The sequence below is a fragment of the Diospyros lotus genome, chromosome 6 (assembly GCF_014633365.1).
Source record: "Diospyros lotus cultivar Yz01 chromosome 6, ASM1463336v1, whole genome shotgun sequence".
In the NCBI taxonomy this organism is placed as follows: Eukaryota; Viridiplantae; Streptophyta; class Magnoliopsida; order Ericales; family Ebenaceae; genus Diospyros; species Diospyros lotus.
This window is the reverse complement of record NC_068343.1, coordinates 2,127,987-2,148,128: the sequence shown is the minus strand read 5'-3', so window position 1 is coordinate 2,148,128 and position 20,142 is coordinate 2,127,987. Positions and strand designations below refer to the sequence as shown.

At 39.1% G+C, this 20,142-nt stretch overlaps 1 protein-coding gene across 5 annotated transcripts; it reads left to right on the top strand.

Moving 5' to 3' along the window:
* Positions 1–210: 210 nt before the first annotated feature.
* On the top strand, positions 211–19,075 carry LOC127803770 (serine/threonine-protein kinase BLUS1). Of its 5 annotated transcripts, none has more exons than XM_052340243.1 (22): positions 213–523; positions 1,301–1,372; positions 2,647–3,074; positions 4,199–4,453; positions 4,812–4,936; positions 5,066–5,110; positions 5,211–5,292; positions 5,407–5,475; positions 5,583–5,753; positions 5,858–5,923; positions 12,476–12,544; positions 12,644–12,787; positions 12,925–12,998; positions 14,969–15,232; positions 16,313–16,404; positions 16,522–16,595; positions 17,259–17,384; positions 17,475–17,517; positions 17,611–17,633; positions 18,244–18,305; positions 18,395–18,446; positions 18,709–19,075. In XM_052340243.1, exons 3-22 carry the CDS (start codon positions 2,913–2,915, stop codon positions 18,760–18,762), a joined length of 2,052 nt encoding a protein of 683 aa, XP_052196203.1. In that variant the 5' UTR covers positions 213–523; positions 1,301–1,372; positions 2,647–2,912; the 3' UTR covers positions 18,763–19,075. The 5 variants fall into 5 exon arrangements, with proteins under 5 accessions (XP_052196206.1, XP_052196203.1, XP_052196202.1 ...); XM_052340242.1 differs by having other exon boundaries at positions 1,301–1,377; XM_052340245.1 differs by lacking the exon at positions 1,301–1,372 and having other exon boundaries at positions 2,907–3,074.
* Positions 19,076–20,142: the final 1,067 nt, after the last annotated feature.

Genomic DNA, 20,142 nt, shown 5'->3' with positions numbered 1-20,142 from the left:
TCATCGCTCTTGATCTGCACCCGATTGCGTAAGATGAAACGGCGCCGTTTGCTCATCTATTTTCTATCTGGAAGTCATGGCGGGCCCCACAACAGTTTACCTCGCGGTTGTGCTCTACCCCGACCGGACCCTCTCAAATTTCCATTTATAATTTATATATTTTTTTTCCCTAACGCACCGCATATTTTCTCAGCAGCCAAGCGAGGACTGAGTAAGAGAAAGGAAAACCAATAAAGCAAGAAAATAAAAGGGATCCTGCCTTTTGTACTCTCGGGCCATGTGGATGAACGGTGAAGATTCGACCTAAACAGTAGGCGACAACAGTTGGAACGAAGCCACGAACTATATCTGCGATTCTACTAGCACAATCGTCTGTGGCGGTTTAGTCGAAGATTTGCCATCTTCCGACTACGCCATATTGGGATAGGGCTCGATTTGTCCTTTATCCGACCAGGTCGAATTCCGTTCCCGGCCGAGTTCTCTCCCGGGGAACGGGGCCCTTTACGTGGCGTCGAAACCCTAGGTCCGTACGACTACTTAATTCGTTAATTCTGCCTTCCATGTATGCATTCGAGAAATTACCGTACTGATTCGTCGCGTTAGTTGTCTAGTTATCTGTTTTAATGTTTTTGATTCGTTCGGTGCTAGGGTTTGTTTATTCGGACTCAGCAAGTTGAATTTCTCGCTTTAATCTATGTAACTTGATTGATGAAGATTGAACTTGAAGGTTGTAATTTTGATTTTTATCAGGACGGGCTTTTGATTGCCTAATTGTTCTCTTGTTTTGTCAAGCCATGGCTAATTGATCACCTTGCCTGACAAAATGTACTGATTTGAATTTCTGAATGGTGTGGCAATGGCCTTGTATCGGGATATGTGCTTCTCTATCACTTCTATCTCCTACTTTGCAGAGGTCTTTGATCTCCATTATTTTATGAAAGGAATAATGATGTATTAAATGATGACATAAATTGACAAGGAAAACCTAATTTTGGTTGTTTGAATTTTCTTTCAAAAGCTTTCCATGGTCAGTTTATGAGGTCTCCTATGGCTGCATGGTTATGAATTTGGTGAAACATTTACTGGAGTTAACTTCTGAAACTTGGTTGATTATTTGCATTATTTTGTAGGTAGCAATTTCAGATGTTTCTGTAACCTCCGGTGGATTCCTTTGAGGATAAATGTGCCTTAACTTTTAAGATATGCATTTCTATGCTGATACAAAGTGATGATAAACTAACTTTTTAAGTTTAACAGTTTTTATTTTAAATTGGATCCATATTGCAATGTTGTTATGCAGTGTTCATGGTGTTGCAAGGAATGTGTGCATTTGCCATTGGACTAGGATAAATTTGCAAGGATCATATCAACAGTAGTGTTCGTCAAACTTTCTTCTTTCTGTATTATCAGTTTTCTTTGCTTGGCATTATTTTTGTGTTTTCAAACATTTTTATATTTTTGAGGCATGTGAAATTACTTTTGATTGCATTTAAATGGAATATAAAATCATAGATAACCTGGGACCTAAAAAGTGTCAGCAGAAACTAAAACCAATTAAGCAAAGTTGAATCTAACTTTTGATAAAGTAATTCTAGATCAACCTAATATGTTCATTTTGAAGTTGCAGTGCAGCACCTGGTGCATTGTGTTTTTATTGATTCAGGCTCATGGTTTTCAGACTTTATACTTGCTGCTGCAGATTTTATTTATTTATCTGGTAATTTTGTTGAGATAGATTTATTTTTTATTTTTTGGGGTGGGGTAATACATGGAGTATAGAAGTATAAAAACAAGAGGCAAAAATGGACAAGCAAAGTATCAAGGGGGATCTGCAGATCATAAGAATTAATTCAAAAGGGAGCAACTTCGGTCCCCTTCTTGTAATGCAGTCAGGCTACATCAGCCTTTCAAGTTGGATGCACTCAACTCTTTTTCAAAAATTGTTGTCCTTCTGAATCTGCATCCCATCAAACACCTGAGCTGCTTCCCCTGCTTTCATGTCTCTGCCACAGGGACAACCAAGTTGCCTTGAAACTAAAAGATCTCTCACTAGTCATGATATCCATCCTCTGGTCATCAAATATCTAAAAGGCTGAGGTCCTTACTTTTTTCATGAGTGGACAAGATAGGAGTGAGGCACACTCTCCCAACTTGCTTTGTGTATTAGCAGTAAATCTTCAGAGAGATATCTCTTCCTTGAATTATTTGTAGGCAATTCAGAACTCTTGATTGTTTTTTGTTCACACAAACACACCAGCTTTCAAGGAGTCCCCTTTCTTCTTGACATGGAAAACAGAATTTTAGATGAGCTCTTGTTTGCCACGCCCGTTCTCAAGAAAGGAAGGATTCCTTTTTCCAGTTTTCCTGCTGGTATTCTGTGGAAAACCAAGAATACCCTTGCTTGGATCATTTTCCATGCCAGAGAGTCTTGAGCATCATTATGCACTCCACATTACAAGTCACAAATTCCTCGCTGACTCAAGCTCTCTATTTGTGGAGTAGGTTTGGATATTCAAATATTTACAATATAGGGTGAAGTTTCCTGGAAGAGAGATGATGCTTCTGATTTGCCTTGTGTTTTGATTCATTGTCAATGTCAGATCTAAGAAATAATTGAGACGCCTAACCAGAATCTTCTTTTTCTAGGGTTGTAAGCCCTATGATAATAATGCCACTCAGTTGTGGGCCAGATATATGAACCAAGATTCTCAGAGCTAGATATAACTGCCTCTCCTTAGATGAAGCTGGTGTTGGTATATTTGATCTTGTATTGAACGAAGGAAGATGCCACCATATTGGAAGACTCCTCACATTGATCTAAATCTCACCCCTCCTCTGTGGACATTTTATTTATGTTCTCTGCCACATTTAGGAGAAAAGAAGATATTAATGTTATGATATAATAGGAAGCAATGGATTCAGAGAAAAAATTCCCTGTCAATGCCAAGGACTACAAATTATACGAGGAAGTTGGGGAAGGTGTCAGTGCCACTGTTTATCGGGCTCTTTGCATTCCTCTTAACGAGATTGTTGCCATCAAGGTTCTTGATCTGGAAAAGTGTAACAATGACCTGGTATGGCCTAGCTCCTTGTTTACTCTTATCTGATATGGTTTGTTTATCAATGCTTTCATGCTTCATTTTCCCTCTTTTTTTATCTTGTCTTTAACTGGATTGGATGCTGTTTCATATATCTCTATCTGTTATTTATGTATATAATTCTGTGGGCCTTTACAACATGTTGTTAATCCACCTGATGATTCCATCTATAGAATCTATGACAGCAACATATCAAGCTTTAATCCCACTATGTGGGGTTGGCAAACAGAGGAAATTTAACCATTCATTTCCTACGTTGCTAACATTTAGTTAATCTCTTAATCTCCTTAGAAACTGATGGAAAATAGATTTTGGTTGTTTTTTGGTCAAGAGATTTTGTATGGATGTTAAAATAAATGATGGCACTGGAAAGCCGTTCAATTATCCTTGTTAATTGTTATGAGATGCCAATCTTGGAGTGGCCATTCACTTTCCTTTTTTAGGAAGTGAACCTCTTGTACTGCACCATGTGTGTGCTCCAGGAGTGGCAAATACCTCAAGACAGACATATCAGATTTTCATAATAATATATCTACCTGGCATTTTTTTTATATCAATGAAAGACCCCACATACCAGGGTGAAGGCTTGATATTTGAAGTTCTTTACCCTTTTTAGTCCGGCATTACTGTCCATTGGCTTGAATCTAACCTCCCATGACTTTTCAAATTATAGAAGTAAGAAAAACAAAAATATCCTATCCCAGTATTTTTTTGGTCTCTAATAAATAAACTGACACATCACTGATTTGTGTTCCTTTGTTTTTGTCTATGGTTCCAAGCCAAGCACAGTTAATTGTTCGTCCAATGTGATTGTATTTTGCATCCATGCATGTCCATATCTGAAGGAGATTTCTCCAGTATTCAGAAAATCATTCACCTGAGATGTCCTTCAAACCAACTTCTGTGGATTTGGCTTGAAAAACCTAGAGTATTGTCCTATGTTCTGCACAAACTGGCTGCATATATTTTTTTTCTCTGTTTCTACAAGTATATTTCTCTTGGAATGATGATTGTCTGCACTACTTTAACATGTTAAAAGTTTCAGCAGGAAACCTATTGCTACCAATTGAATTAGGGGGTGTTTCTTTTTAACTTTGCAGGATGGTATCCGTCGAGAAGTACAAACAATGAGCTTGATTGATCATCCAAATCTATTACGGGCACATTGTTCATTTACCGCAGGTCATAACCTTTGGGTTGTGATGCCATATATGGCTGGTGGGTCATGTCTTCATATTATGAAATCTTCCTATTCAGAAGGTTTTGAAGAACCTGTTATTGCCACATTGTTACGTGAGGTTCTCAAAGCTCTTGTCTATCTTCATTCCCATGGGCATATCCATAGAGATGTCAAGGTAAGATGTCACTCTTGGTTGTCTTGTTCTCCGCTTCTCCTTTCAGTTGTAAATGCATTAACTCTGCTCTCTTATGGCTAAAAATATGGTTTATAATGCATAGAGAATTCAGAAGTATATTTAAACAAATTGTCTGATTGCATATATTTTGTATTCTTGTGGCTTTGGATGTGATGGAGTTTGATCATTCTTCTGTCTTGAAGTAGTGCTTCATGTCTTTGATTTTTTGTGGATGATTTTGGTTGGACATACTGGCAGATTCATTTCCCCTTCGAGAAATGTTTATTGTCCTGCTCACTTCATCTAGCTATGCAACTTTCTTTTGTTCTTAGTCACATTGCTGATCTACCTTTTGCAGGCTGGGAATATATTAATTGATTCTAATGGTGCAGTCAAGTTAGCAGACTTTGGGGTATCTGCATGCATGTTTGACGCTGGGGATAGGCAACGCTCAAGAAATACTTTTGTTGGAACTCCATGCTGGTATAGTTATCCCTTAGGCCTATATCTGCTTTACTTAATGAGGTCCTATTATCTGTTATGAATCTGTTAATGGTGTAGATTTGCATGACTGACTTGAGCTTATTGTTTGTCAATTTTTGGTTATTTCAGGATGGCTCCAGAGGTTATGCAGCAGCTTCATGGATATGATTTTAAGTGAGTGGGTGACTAATCTGGTCTTTTGTGGCATGCATGGTAAAATGGAAAGCTCTTTTTTTCTAGGGTTTAAGATCTTTAATATGTTTTGTGTTAACAGGGCGGACATCTGGTCATTTGGAATAACAGCGCTTGAACTTGCTCATGGCCATGCTCCATTTTCTAAGTATCCGCCCATGAAGGTAGTATTTCCCTCAGGAAGGATTTCCTACGTGTGCTCTGCAAATGATACCTAATTCCTCATGGGGAAAATATATTTAAATATAATCCTTCTGTTCTTCTTGCTCTAATTGTAGGTTCTGTTAATGACGCTACAAAATTCGCCACCAGGCCTTGACTATGAGAGGGACAAGAGATTTTCAAAGGTTATTCTTTTTTGTTTGTTTTGTTTTGCTCGGTAAAAGTTATTTGTATTCAAAAAAATTTGCTTCCAGTTTCCTGCATATTGTTGTGATATATGGTACCTCTACAGTCTTTCAAAGAGCTGGTAGCTGCTTGCTTGGTGAAGGATCCAAAGAAGCGTCCTTCTTCGGAGAAGCTCTTGAAGCATCATTTCTTTAAACATGCACGGTCAATTGATTATTTGACACGTTCCATTCTTGAAGACTTGGCCCCACTGGGTGATCGTTTTAGGATGCTGAAGGTCTCTTTCCTTGGCTAAGCTGTTCATTTCTATTTAGTTTTTGTTTGTTTCTATAAAGCCATGCCTGACTTCTTCTGATTTTTTTTTTTTATTTTTTTTTTCAGGCAAAAGAAGCTGATCTTCTTTTGCAGAACAAAGCTTTATATGGGGACAAGGAGCACTTGTCACAGGTAAAAAATGTGCAATTCTTGGACTTCTAAAGTAAGCCTGACATGTATAGGTGATGAGAACCCAGGGAAAAACTCACAAAGAATGAATTCAACTCCTCAACTTCAATCCGATTACAAGTAAAATCTGGGCATTTTGAGAGGTCCTTAACTCTCTTAAGACTCAATACCAAAAAATTATCCCCTCCCATCTCCTCCTTCCCACTACATATTCCCCCCCTCCTCCTTAACCAAATTCAGTTATGCGCATTTGCTGGGTTGTTACACAACCCAGCGATTTCCCCATTCTACCCCCTTGCGCACATGGCTGACTGTTATGCAAACCAGCCCATTTACACCCCTGCCCTTGCGACCTTCTTTGATAAGTCAAATGGACCGGGGGCCTAACATTACTCCCTCCCCCAACTTTCACCTTGTCCTCAAGGTGGAAAAATGGAAATTGCTGTTGAATCACTGAGTAGGGCTCCCAAGTGGCTTCTAGTGGTGGAAGCCCCTTCCATTGGATCAACACTTCTACTCCTCGCATGTTCTTGCCAGCCCCCGACCACACTCCTAGCACTGCTGATGGTTCCACCACCATTTCCAGGTCTTCATTAAACTGTTGGGGCAGCTCCATAGTAGCCTTCATTGCACCCTTAGCCTTGGGACACATGAAATGTAGGGTGGATTTGGCAGTGTGGTGGCAATTTCAGTTTGAAAGCTACAGGACCAACCTCCTTCTCACTCTCAAATGGGCCATAATAACGGGTAGCTAGTTTCTCGTTTGCACGAGTAGTCAAGGACCTTTGTCGGTACGGCCTTAGTTTCAAATAAACTAAGTCTCCTGCTCGGAACTTCACTTGTCTTCTTTCCCTATCTGCCCTCTTCTTCATTACTGCCTGTGCCCTCAACAGTTGTGCCTTCAATTCATCTAGGATTACATCCCTTTCAATCATTTGTTGCTCCACCATTGAGACAGGGGTAGTGCCCTTCTCAAATTGCAATAAGGGAGGCGGTTCCCTCCCATACACCACTTGAAAGGGGGTTAACTTGGCAGCTGTGTGGTAGGAGGTATTGTACCATAATTCAGCCCAAGGTAACCAAGTGAACCATACCTTTGGTTTGGAGGAAGCAAAACATCTCAAGTAGGTCTCCAAAGTTCGGTTGAGTATCTCGGTTTGTCCATCCGTTTGTGTATGATAAGCTGTACTTTTTTTGAGTTTGGTGCCCTATAGCCGGAAAATCTCCTCCCAAAATTTGCTCATAAAGATTTTGTCTCTATCGGGCACAATAGACCTAGGAACTCCATGGAGCCTCACCACTTCCCTAATAAAAGTTCCAGCCACATCCCCAGCTGTAAATGGATGTTTAAGGCCAATAAAATGCCCATACTTGCTAAGTCGATTCACCACGACCAAAATTGAGTCCACCTTGTTAGATTTCGGTAGTCCTTCAATAAAGTCCATAGCGATGTCATCCCAAATCTGATTAGGAATCGGTAGTGGCTGTAATAGTGCCCCCGGTGCCAAGGTTATAGATTTGTTTTGTTGGCAAGTCGAACACTCACTTACATACTGATACACGTCTTTCTTCATACCCGGCCAATAGACATTCGCTGCCACCCTCTTGTAAGTTTTTAGAAACCTCAAATGACCTCCCATGCTTCCATCATGCCCTTTCTAGAGTATCAATGGAATTAGTGCGGATCCCTTCGGTAAGTAAAGCCGTCCCTTGTAGATGAGATGCTTGTCCACTAGTTGAAAATTAGGATGGGAGGAGGGGTTAGTTTGTAGCTCCTGAATAATTTTTTGCAGTCCTTCATCGGCTTCTACCTCACTTGCTACCTTCTCCAATTGGACCACCCTAGGCATTGTCAAAGCCATCAAAGCTGTTGTGTGACAGATTCTGGACAGTCTATCAGCCGCCTTATTCTCCATCCCAACTCGATAATGTATCTCAAATTGGTACCCTATCAACTTCACCATCCATTTCAAATATTCAGGACATACCTCCCGCTGCTCCATACTTGAGGTTTTTTTGATCCGTTCTAATAAAAAAATTTCTGCCTAACAAGTAGTGCCTCCATTTTTGCACCACAAACACTATGGCCATGAGTTCTCTCTCATAAACTGATTTCTTCCTCCCCAATTGACTGAACGCTTGGCTGAAATAAGCGATCGGCCTCTGTTCTTGCATCAAAACAGCCCCCATTCCATGCCTCGAGGCATCAGCTTCAATGATGAAGGGCTTCTTAAAGTCGGGCAAGGCTAAAACGGATAAGGATACCATTTTAGCCTTGAGTTGCTGGAAGGCCTGTTCAGCAGCTACATCCCAAAAGAAGCTATTCTTTTTTAATTTATCCGTTAGAGGCCGAGCCAGCTTACCATAGTCTCTCACAAAGCGTCTATAATACCCTGTGAGCCCATGAAACTCTCTCAATTCCTTTACCGTTGTTGGAGTAGGCCAATCTATCATTGCTTCACCTTGTTGCTATCAGCTGAAACCCCCAGATAAGAAATAACATGGCCCAAATACTCAATTTCCAGCTGCCCAAACACACACTTCTTTCTGTTGGCCACCAGCTGGTTGTCTGCTAACACCCTTAAAACACATCATAGGTGCTGCTCATGCTGTTCCAAACTGTTGCTGTACACCAAAATGTCGTCGAAAAACACCAACACGAATCAACTCAAATAATCTCTGAAAATTTCATTCACCAACGCTTGGAAGATAGTTGGAGCATTCATCAACCCAAAAGGCATCACTAGGAACTCGTAATGCCCTTCATGAGTCTTGAATGCTGTCTTTGGAACATTCTCGGGCCTAACTCAAATCTGGTGGTAACCAGATTTTAAGTCGAGTTTGGAAAAGACCTTGGCGCCGTGCAACTCATCAAGTAGCTCATCTATAACTGGAATGGGGAATTTGTTTGGAATCATAACCTTGTTCAAGGCCTTATAATCGATACAAAAACGCCACCCCCATCCTTCTTCTTAACCAATAATATCGGGCTGGAACTGGGTTGAATGATTCCAGCGGCCAACATTTCACCCACCAACTTCTCAATTTCATTCTTTTGTAAATAAGGATGACCATAGTTGTTAAAGGCGCGCCTAGGCGCAAGGCGCCAGTTCGACTCCTCGCCTGGGCCGAGGCGAGGCGATTTCAGCAAGGCCCTCGCCTTGCACGGTGAGGCACCGAGGCGAGAGGCGCACCTCATGAAACCTAGGTTTTAATTAAAACCTGGGCGGCCCAATTCCCTCCTCAATCCATCTTCCTCCCGACTCTAGCCGCACTTGCATCTTCTTTTCCTCTCTTCTCTAGCCTTCCCCTCTTCTCGGTTCCAGCATGTATACATATTTACATTTCTTTAGTTTAAGTAAATGTCCACATTTTCTTTAATTTATATTTTACCTTCCATTTACTTTAATACATAAATGTAAATAAGAAAATATCCCCCATTTGGATTCAATAAAAATATCTAAAAAATCAAAATCCCTAACAATAAGAAAATAGAATTTTAATTTTAGTACAAACTTGGGATTTAGTGATTTTACCACCCCAAAATATATACCTACTATTTCTTGAAAAATTATTAAAAATCATTTTAACAACAATGAGGATAACGATAGGGTCTTACACTCATCGGTGAGGATCCCGGAATTAGGTTTATGGCATGGTCTCTTTCCCTACTAGGTGGCAGCCCTTCCGCAGCAGTAAACACCCTTCCAAATTCAGCCAATGCCCCTTTCAATAATTCTGGAACTGCCCTCTGGTCTTCTTCAATCTCAGCTGCCAATGTCCCCAATTCCAACAGCATCCCTTCCCCCTTCTCCTTAAATGCTTTCACCATAGCTTTTAAGGATACCAATGTCTTGCTCAAGCTAGGATTCCCCTGCAAAGTTACAGCCATGCCTCCTACTTGAAACTTCATGGTGAGAGTTTTCCAATCCACATTCATCTTGCCCACCGCTGCTAGCCACTTCATTCCCAGAATAACATCCGAGCTTCCCAACTCCAAGGGCAAGAAATCTTCCACAATCTGCAAATTTTGGAGCTGAAGCTTCTCTTCCTTGCAAATTCTAGCCCCTTGAACTGCCACCCATATCTGGATAATCACACCATACCCTGTTGTTTCCTCCCTGATTAGGCCCAACAATTGCACCAACTCCACAGAAATAAAGTTATGGTTTGCTCCTCCATCAATAAGGACCACAACCGGCTGCTGCTCTATCTCCCCTTTTATCTTCATTGTTTGGGGTGCTATCAATCCTACCATAGAATTCATGGACAGCTCAATGACCTCATCCCCTTGGACTAGTTCCCCTATTGCCTCCCTCTTTCAACTTAGGCACTGGTTGTCTTCTTCTTCCCCTACCCCCTATTCCTCCTCCTCTACTTCTTCATCATATATCATCTTCACTTGCGACTCTTTATTCTTACACTTGTGGCCTATTGTATACTTCTCATCACACCTAAAACGTAAGCCCTTATCTCGCTTGGACTTCCATTTGGCCTCACTAAGCCGTTTCCAAGGTTGATTACTCACCCTCCCACTGTTTTGGGGTCGAAATGGATAGGGGGAGTTCACAGCAATAGGTTTAGAGGCTGGTTGCGCATGGGGCTGAAGACCCCCACATTGGTAATTTGAAATAGCGAGAGAAGCGAGTTGGCCTCTACTCGAAGTCGAACCAGCTAAATTTCCCCGAAGCAGAAGGTTCCTCTCTTCTATACTTTGTGCCAGATCCATCATTTGCTCCAAGCTCCTTGACCTCAACACCCTCAACTCAGCCTTGATCTTCAGATTGAGACTATTCATGAAGTGCCCTTTTAGCACGGTTTCTGGCAACTCTTCCAAAGGTGATGCCAATGTCTCGAAGCACTGGCGGTACTCCGAAACAGTACCCCTCTGCCAAAGAGCTAAAAAACACTCTTCTATCGACCCTTCTTGTGTGGGTCGGAATCGACCTTGCAACAGCAGTTTGAAATCCTTCCAAGTCCTCACCCTTTGACGTTTTTCTTCCCACTAGAACCACGAGAGAGCAGGACCTACCAAACACACAACCGCAGTATCCATCTTCTCCACATCCGTCAGCCCATTCACCAAGAAATATCTCTTGGCCCTGAAAATCCAACCATCTTGGGTCCCTTACATCGAAAAGTGGCATTTCCAGCCAACGTTCGCGAGGTTCTAGTCGCCAGCCTCCCTTGAACCCCTCTGTTTCAGCTCGCCTCGGATGTCACCTCCGAATCACCTATCCCCGGTAATTGTTCTCCCAACTTTTCCTTGTTCTTCCTCTCTCGCTGTTGTTCCTCCCACCTCGCTCTCATCCATTCAAACTATTCCAGCAAGGAAGTAACATTCTTCTCCACTGACCGAACCTCACTTCTCATGGCGTTCGATTCATTCTTCATGGTGTCCACGCTCAGTTGTACGCTATCCAATCTCGTCTCTAAATCTCCAACTCGATCCGTTAAGTTCACCATTAGGATCGCAGCGCTTTGATACCAAATTGATGAGAACCCGGGGAAAAACTCACAGAGAATGAATTCAACTCCTCAACTTCAATCCGATTACAAGTAAAATCTGGGCATTTTGAGAGGCACTTAACTCTCCTAAGACTCAATACCAAAACATTATCCCCTCCCATCTTCTCCTTCCCACTACATATTCCCCCCCTCCTCCTCAACCGGATTCTGTTATGTGCATTTGCTGGGTTGTAACAACCCAGCGATTTCCCCATTCTACCCCCTTACGGCCAGCCAGCCAGCCCATTTACACCCTTGCCCCTGGCCCCTGCCCCTTGGACCCTTCTTTGATAAGTCAAATGGACCAGGGGCCTAACAATAGGATCATCATATGGTACTCGTAGGGTACTGCACGGATGTCACCAACTATTCTATTTTTTGGTTACCCCCTCCCTCCCTCTCTCATTCCCAAACACATTAGTATAACATACAAGCTTGTGTCCTAACCTGGACTTTGATGTATTGGGGGCACGCAGGCAACAGGGTCCCTTTTTTGAATTGAACCCTGCAACTTTCGCTCTCCTTCTGTTAGTGATACGGCTAAAACTAAGGACCGGTTTTATACATGTCTTATGTTATTATGCAGAGGTCAGTTGTCACACAAAACCTTGGTCAGAAACAAACTTATTTGTAAATTAATGTGGTCATAACTACTTGTTAGATTTCATGCACTTGTCTGACAAAAAGTCTGCATTAGCAACATGTTTTACTCAGGGTGATCTTTGAATTAAATGCCTGTTTCTTGCAATTGCTTTTTGGTGGTTTATTAAAAAAAAGAAAAGAAACAATTGAGATTGTTTTTGTTCATTATATGAATGAGAATGACAGATATTGATAGCTTGTAAGGTTGTCTCCTACGGTCTTGAAATCATCAAAGTACTTTGAAAACTTTATATATCATAATTGGCTATATTATGTTTCTGCTATTGCATCAAAGATGTATGCTGCTCTTCCCAATGCACGAATTCAACCATAAGTCTAGAGAAAACTCCTATATGTGTCTTGGAAATTATTCTGGGTTGAAAATGAGCTTTGGCTTTCTTGCAGCAAGAATATATCCGAGGAATCAGTGCTTGGAATTTTAATCTGGAGGATTTGAAGAATCAAGCTGCCCTTGTATGTATTCAGTTCAATGCTTAGATTGGGAAATTATTTTAATTGGTGGGGAACATTTCCGTATGTTTGCAATGCTTACTAGCACTATGTTGAGTGCAGATTCAGGATTGTGATGTTGCCTCAAACTCTGAAGGACCTAATATGACTGGGAAGGATAGGGACGGAAACGATGATGTTGGTTATCTGACAGAGAAGCTTTTACCTAATAAGGCTAATCAGTTGGATTCTACACCCCAACCAGACGTATCATTCTAACTTCTATTAACTGATAGAGCTCTAGTTTTTATGGCACTGTATCTCTATTCTTTCTGTAAATTTTGGGATGTTAGTACTGATTCTGATTCTTATATCTCCATTTGATTCTTCTTAATTTTTTTAAGGATGTTGCCAATAATATTGATCATTTGGAGAATTCACTTGCGGCTTTTCCTATTCGACCTCTTCAGGCACTCAAGTATGATCTTGCTTCCTTTTATGTATAGTTTTCTCAGCTAAGATCTATATTATTATCTAAATCTTAAGTGGTCTCACAAACTGTAAAATGTCATCATCGTAAAAACTCTATTTAACTAAATTTCTTTAATCTCACTCTACTTTTTTACTTTCTGTTATTTACTCCAGTAATCCAGCTATATATATGAATATTATGTCATGTATCCTATACATGCTCTTACATGTCCTTGTTTCCACTGGCAGCTTATGCTGCATTCACAATTAAGAGATGCAAGCTCAAGTCCTGTATAACTTACCTATCAGAAAGATCCCATATGCGCTTGTGTATACCTAGTTGGAGATATTAGTGGCACTCCACATACAGGCAAAAATGCATTACTAGCATGGAATAACAGGGGAGTCTACGTAAAAAGAAGCAAGATGGAATTAGATTGATGTAATAGGATTAGTATCTCTATTTATTGGAGATGTGTTATTACCTGCATCATTGACTGTGTTCTTGGGAGTTAGTTCAAGAATCTATTAGATCTCTTGAAGATCCCTTGGCCTTTGATAGACCCAATGAAGCTAAGCATCTTGAATGTTACAATATCAGAACCTGCGTGTTTATTTGTGTTGGCCTAGCCTGGGGATAGTTGGTATCACCATGTTATAAGTTCATGAGTGCCATTTGCATAATTGGCATCCTAGGTCATGTCCCTTTGACTTGAGTTCTCTCTGGTATCAGTTCCTTTAGCTGGTTCTTTGCTTAGAAAACCCTAAAAGTTTGTCTAAGTTAGTTTCTTATGCTTTTAAAGGCGCATTTTATGGAGCAAAAAGCACAAAAAAGCAGAATACAAGTTGCGTTTTTAGTTTTATTCCCTGTCATTATAGTGGAAGAGATAAGATGTATTATACATTTTTATTCAGCTTCTTCATAAGATATACAATTCATCTATTCTAGGGGTATTGTTATCATTTTTGAAATTATGGTACAACAAAAAGCTGCGATTATTAAAAAGCAACCTTTTTTAAGCAGAGTGACTGAACATTGCATCATAGTTTTTTCCCCCAAGACAGTTTCTTTTATACTGCCTTTTAGGCTACCTTTTTGAAAGAAAAAGAAAAAGTGCCCAACGGAGTCTTAAGTGAACCTCCAAGGCATGTCCAGTGCTTTTATGACTCTTCCAGGTTGTTATATTGTTGCTTTGTGCTCACTGGATGCGAGAGCACTAGATGCATTCACAGTTTCTTCGGTAATATTTACATGTATACTGATGTTGTTTTAGCATGGCCTAACATTTCCCTGCGAAAGACTAACAATGTTTCTGTTCCATATGGAGATATCTACCATGCCACTTTTAGATGTGTCTGGTTTAGAAGTATTCCAGATTTATACATAAGTTTGTGAGAATATGTGTACAGTTACATCTGTCTGTGAGAGTGTGAATGTGAACTGAATTTTCTTCTTCATTTTCCCCACCTAATGGGATTAAGTCTTGTGATTGTTATAGTTGTTGCCTTCTGTTTTCTCTTTTTATGTAAACTAAACCTTGTTAATGTTTTTTACAGTTTTAGGTGTAGTTATGCTTCTAGCTATTTGATCTGTGTAGCACTCAAATCTCATGGACAAGTAGTCAAATGTTATTTTCTGACTTAATTCTTTAGTTTAAAATGCTTGAGTTTGGCATCTGCTTGAAGCCAAAAAAATGGAACAAAAATGAGATGATTTCTCTTAATCATTTAGCATTCCTTTTGACTATATTACCAAGCATGTTCTTCTAGGGAATGCAAGACAGATCCAAATTTGTAACCAATTTGCATGTATAAAATGGTAATTTTCATGTTTGAAGCATAGACATGACCATGTGATTGGTGGATAGAAATGACTTGGTAGAAAGGTAAAACAATTCAGTCATGTTCAAAATAATATATTTTAAGAACTTTGATTCTTTGTAGTCTCTCACTTATATAACCACATGTATCATGCAGAGGTTGTTTTGATGTCTGTGAGGATGACGTGGGGACCAGTAGTCCAAGTTGGAAAGATGCCATTAGATCAGATTCTGAACAGCAGTGTCAATTACAGTCATCGTCAAAAGATGAAGACCAAGAAGTAGCAAGAGATGATGGCGAGAATATGGGACAGAATAGCTATTTGGTACGAACTGTAGTTCAAGGTCAAAAAAAAATTCTCAGCGGTCCACTGCTGCAGGATAATACTAATTCTCCCAAAAAAGTTGGTGATGGTGACAGGTAGAATTATGCTTTCACAGATGAACTTTAGGAGTTAGATTTATCTGTGTTTTCCTAAGTCCTAGATGAATTGCTTTGACAATTGTTTCTCTCTTCATAATGTCTCATTCAGTGGTCAAGATATTTTGTTATGAAGTGATAAAGGAGCAATCTCATATGCATCTTCTGGGTTAATTGTTTAATGTGGCTTGCTGATATAGATCTTTTCTTAGTTATCTGGCTTGCTGATCTTAACTCATATCTGGGAATTAAATTTTCCATCCATGTGTAAATACAATACAGTGATAGTCATTAGCTTTTGTTTTTTCACCGAATTTCCTTGACCATATAATTATAAAAGAGGATTATTAAGGATGCCATGCCAAACTAGGAGCAAATAAACCCTAATATATATATATATGTATGTATAACAGCATAATATGTATATATATATAGAGACCAAACATTGCTATAATAGGGGATAGAGATCCCTCTCGGGAACACGGATGCAAGCAATGCCAGGGACGTAGCGTTTTTTGAAGTGTTCCTGTTACACAACCTTGTCTGTTATAGCAATGAGGTTATGGTGGTACTCAATACTGCCTGTACCACTTGCTATTGTCTGGTATTTTAAACGAAAAAAATAAGAAAATTTTGTATTGGCATATGTAATGGCTGGTATGAAACGAAATTTACAACATTGCTTCTGCCAATGAGAAACAGCCATGCAATGGTCATCACCCAGGTGACCACCCCCCCCAACCCCCCAAAAACCGCCCACCTCCACCAAAACACACACACAAAAAGGAAAAAAAAAAAAAAGGCCAAGATGCCCTTCAGTCACTTGGTAGATTGTTATACTTTTATGCTCTTTTATTATTGTTTTATTTTTGTGACATCCATCTGCTGGTTTAGTTTCAGGATTTAGTTATGAGATATGGACTCTAGGTTATACAAACTACTTGTAATCCTTTTCTTTCTCCATCAGGACCTTAAACTTCTTGTGGTTAACTCTCACTGGCACTGGCTTAGACAAAAAAAGAAAAAGAAAACTCTTGACTTGAAGAATCTTAACACGGTTATCTTTGAATTGATTTGAAGGGAATTTGTAAAACCAAGATATCAACCAGATCGGAATTATAGTGGCCCACTTTCACACCGTCCAAAGAAAGACATTAACCATCTTCCATCTGGTAATCCCTTCACTTTAACTTGATTATATGATTCTCTATATCTTCATGAACTGGATCCTTATTACTTATAACATGTAACAAAACCATTTATAAACCATGGCATTTGACTATGGACAGATGATACTTCAGAGGGAGCAGTTGTCCAACGTAAGGGACGATTTAAAGTCACTTCAGCAGATCTGAGTCCCAAGGTATACTGCATTCTATATTATCATTGAAGTTATGAAGTAATTAAGCTCCAATTTGTTTCAGTGTTTAGTTACAACAACAATAACATATCAAACTTCAATCCCACTGTGGGATCAACTACATGAATTCAGCTAACCAGTTATTTCTAGCAATAGCCTTATCTTTTGCAAGGCCCTTATAACTCATATTATACATAAGAGTTCCCCCACCAAGTTTTTATTAATCTTATCTCACACATCTTATTTCTATAGGAGCCACTTCGATCTTATTATAGATAACTTCATTTTTAATTTTATTTTTTTTTGTATGGCCACTCATCTATCATAACATCTTTATCACCATTAATTTTGGGGTTATTATATTGGGGGGCGAGCCTTGATAACAATGATATGGTCGCTCCTTTGTGATCAAATGGTTAAGGGTTAGAGTTAAGGAACAGCCTTTTTTGCAAAAGTAAATACATAAATAAAACAAAAGAGAAGATTGTGTACAAATATGACCCTCCCTTAATCCTCACATAGTGGGGAGCCTCATGCTTTGTTGAAACCCTTTTTTGTTCATATTAACTTTGTTTTGCTATTTGTCTTCACTTTTTGTATGGAACTTAGCAATTTATCTTTTAGGCAATGGCTTCATAACCATTGCCTTTCTTTCCTCTGATTCAGGGTCCTGCAAACTGCTGCTCCAGTGCGGTTTCTGGAAGTTCATCCATTCTGACAATTCCTACTCTTCCAGCTGCTTCAGTTCTTCCATCATTACAATCCATTTTGCAGCAGAACTCTATGCAAAGAGTGTGCATCTTATTGTCTTGATTATAGTATATTCATCATCTTGGTTTTGTCTTGGTTTTTTTAAAAGGTTCTTTAAATCAATGTTGACAGGAAGAAATACTTAAACTGATCAAATATGTGGAGCAAACTTCTGGTATTACCTTTCCGTTATTTAATTATATAAAAATAATTCATCTTATCTTCAATGCTGTAACTCTGTTGGGTCTGATTTCTTTTCTTAATGCAGGAAATTCCATGGAGTATTCTGAGGTGAGGACTAATGAGCTTTCTTTGGTATCAAGTGCTTGTCTTTTAAGTAAATAATTGTTTATCATGAATTTATAACACTTTAGTAGTGGCCAATCATTTTTATGTATGGTCATATCCCCTCTTTCTGTGGCTTTCCCTCCTCTCCTTTTCAGGCTCTGCTTCATCTCTTCTTTTTTTTTTTTCCCCCTTGTTTTGCCCTTCTAAATTAGGTGGACCCCAGATCTGGGTCCCAAACACAGATTTGGGTGAAACCTAAACCTGGTTTTCAATACCGACCCGTGGATTAAATGGTGCCTAGATCTGGGGTATCATCCTTGTCTTTTTTCTTTGTTTTCTTCCTTCCTTCCCTATTAACCTAGAGTTGCGTATGGTAGAAAGAAATTGCCCTGTTAAATTAGGGCGGTTCATCTGGCTCTGTGTTGCAGCATCAAGCTCACCAGATGTCTGGCTGTTTTTTATTTGCTAGCCTTTTTTAGCCTTACCCAGATTGGTCTGGTGATTTGTTGCTGGTTAATCTGCTCAGTTCTCAGGGCATTGAGAATAAGTGAAAAAATGCGGTAATCAAAAGAGTTGCTAGTTTATGATCTTTAGATATTTTGACTACTTGCAGATGCCACTTGCTTCTATTAGGGAGAGAGAGCTGCAGTCTCAGGTGATCCAGCTGCAGCAAAGGTATGAAATTAGCCTAGTGGTATTGAAATGCAGACTGATGGATAATTCTTCGTGGGACATGCTTAATTAAACCTTGTTTTAAATCTCAGCATTGGGAGTCTTGTTGAAGAATTGCAAAGGCAAAAGATGAAAAATGCTCAGGTGTGTATTTATTTTCTATTATCAAAATAAAAGTTCAGAGATCCAGAACTCTTGAACTTCCTCGTTTTTTTACTTGCATGTTATTTGACGTTGTCGGATCTAGAGATTTCCTTGTAGTTGTTGGAAAACTGATGCAAATATAAATTCGCCCAGGGTGCATTGACCATTCTACACAGATGTTTTTTAAGGAAGAAAATTAAATTTAGCTAATTTGACGATGTTGGCTGTGCCATCTGATAGTTGCTGCTGGTATTGTTTGCAGTTGGAAAAGAAATTGAATGCTTTGGTGAAGAAAGAGGAAAAGATACGGGAATAATAATGCTCTATAGACGAAGACGACGACGACGACGACGAAGTCCATCTTTCTACCCATTTGGGTCCACGCAGTAAAGAGTTTGATGGCCATCTTGCAATGCAAGGTACCACTCTCCTCTACTAGAACCGATTCGGTGCATACAACTTCTTCTGGTCAAGTCTAGTAGTGTACATGTGTGACGGCAAGACAGGTCCAAATTTTGAGTCGCTGCTCCATAGTCCATCCTCAGAATGTGGTTATGTGTTGTAATTTAATGATTGAATATGGTAATTATTATATTTCCATATTTCAATATTGGACGTCTCTCTCTCTCTCTCTCTCGCGTCAAGACCATGGCAATTTTCCCTGGTTCAGAGACTCTTTACGTAATAATGGCTGGTATTAGATGAACCCAATTTTGGTTATTCAAGTAAAAAATGAGAGACAAAAGGATGCCTATTGTTTTTAAAAAGCCAAGGCTGGAAAGGGTTCCATCTAGTTGTGAGAGAAGACTAAAGAGCATATAGAATGATTAATGAGGACAATATTTAAGAATAGCGTTTGCTTGAAATGAGCTACAATTTTTTTATGGCTCTGAAAATAGGCTTAGGAATTGAACTTGATGGATGGTGTGATATAGAGCCCACAGCCCAGCTTAAAAATATTTTCAGAACCCAACAGTGTGTGGGGCGGGATGTTCAAATGGATAGTTTTTTACTAGCGAAGGTTGTCAGCTATTTTAGTTGCAAGAAGTAAAATTCCTCCAGGTGAGCTGTTCTCTGATCGGTTTGGATGCATTGAAAATGCAAGCAGCCACTGGAATCTGCGGGGATTGTGCTTCGTTTTATTCTGTCAGATGACCAGGTCGTCCGTGCTTACGCACGGCCCGGCCCAGCCCGTTGGCCTGTTAAAAAATATATATTTATAAACGAATATACTAATGCATATAGTTTATTGTATATTATTTTGAAATTTTATAACTTGTGTTTCTATATGATAAAAGATTAGTTTTATAAAATTAGCAACAATTTTTAATAGAAAAAAATATAAAATTCTAACATTTTACACATTAAATATAAAATATTATATTTTTTAATTATTAAAAAATAAATCAATTATTTAATCAATCTATCTATCCAAATTCTTTCAATCAATTATTTAATCACTTATAAAAATAAATATGTTTATACAATTGCTATGGTTCAATTATTACAAGGAAGTAAAATACTAATTTTTGATAATTAAAATATAAAATTTACATTTTTATATATTTTTTAATTATTAAAAAAAACATAGCATGTATTAAGCCAAATCTGTCCCAATTCTTTTGCATGAAATTGTATGCTCAATATCACCTTTAAAAGTGAATTAGCATACTAAATATCAAATTATCAACCTTAC

Coding starts and splice junctions, on each gene's coding strand:
- LOC127803770 (XM_052340245.1), top strand. CDS start 2,913: ATGGATTCAGAGAAAAAATTCCCTGTCAATGCCAAGGACTACAAATTA. Junction 5,924..12,475: donor ACAAGGAGCACTTGTCACAG/GTAAAAAATGTG, acceptor GCTTTCTTGCAG/CAAGAATATATCCGAGGAAT. Junction 12,788..12,924: donor ATTCTACACCCCAACCAGAC/GTATCATTCTAA, acceptor AATTTTTTTAAG/GATGTTGCCAATAATATTGA.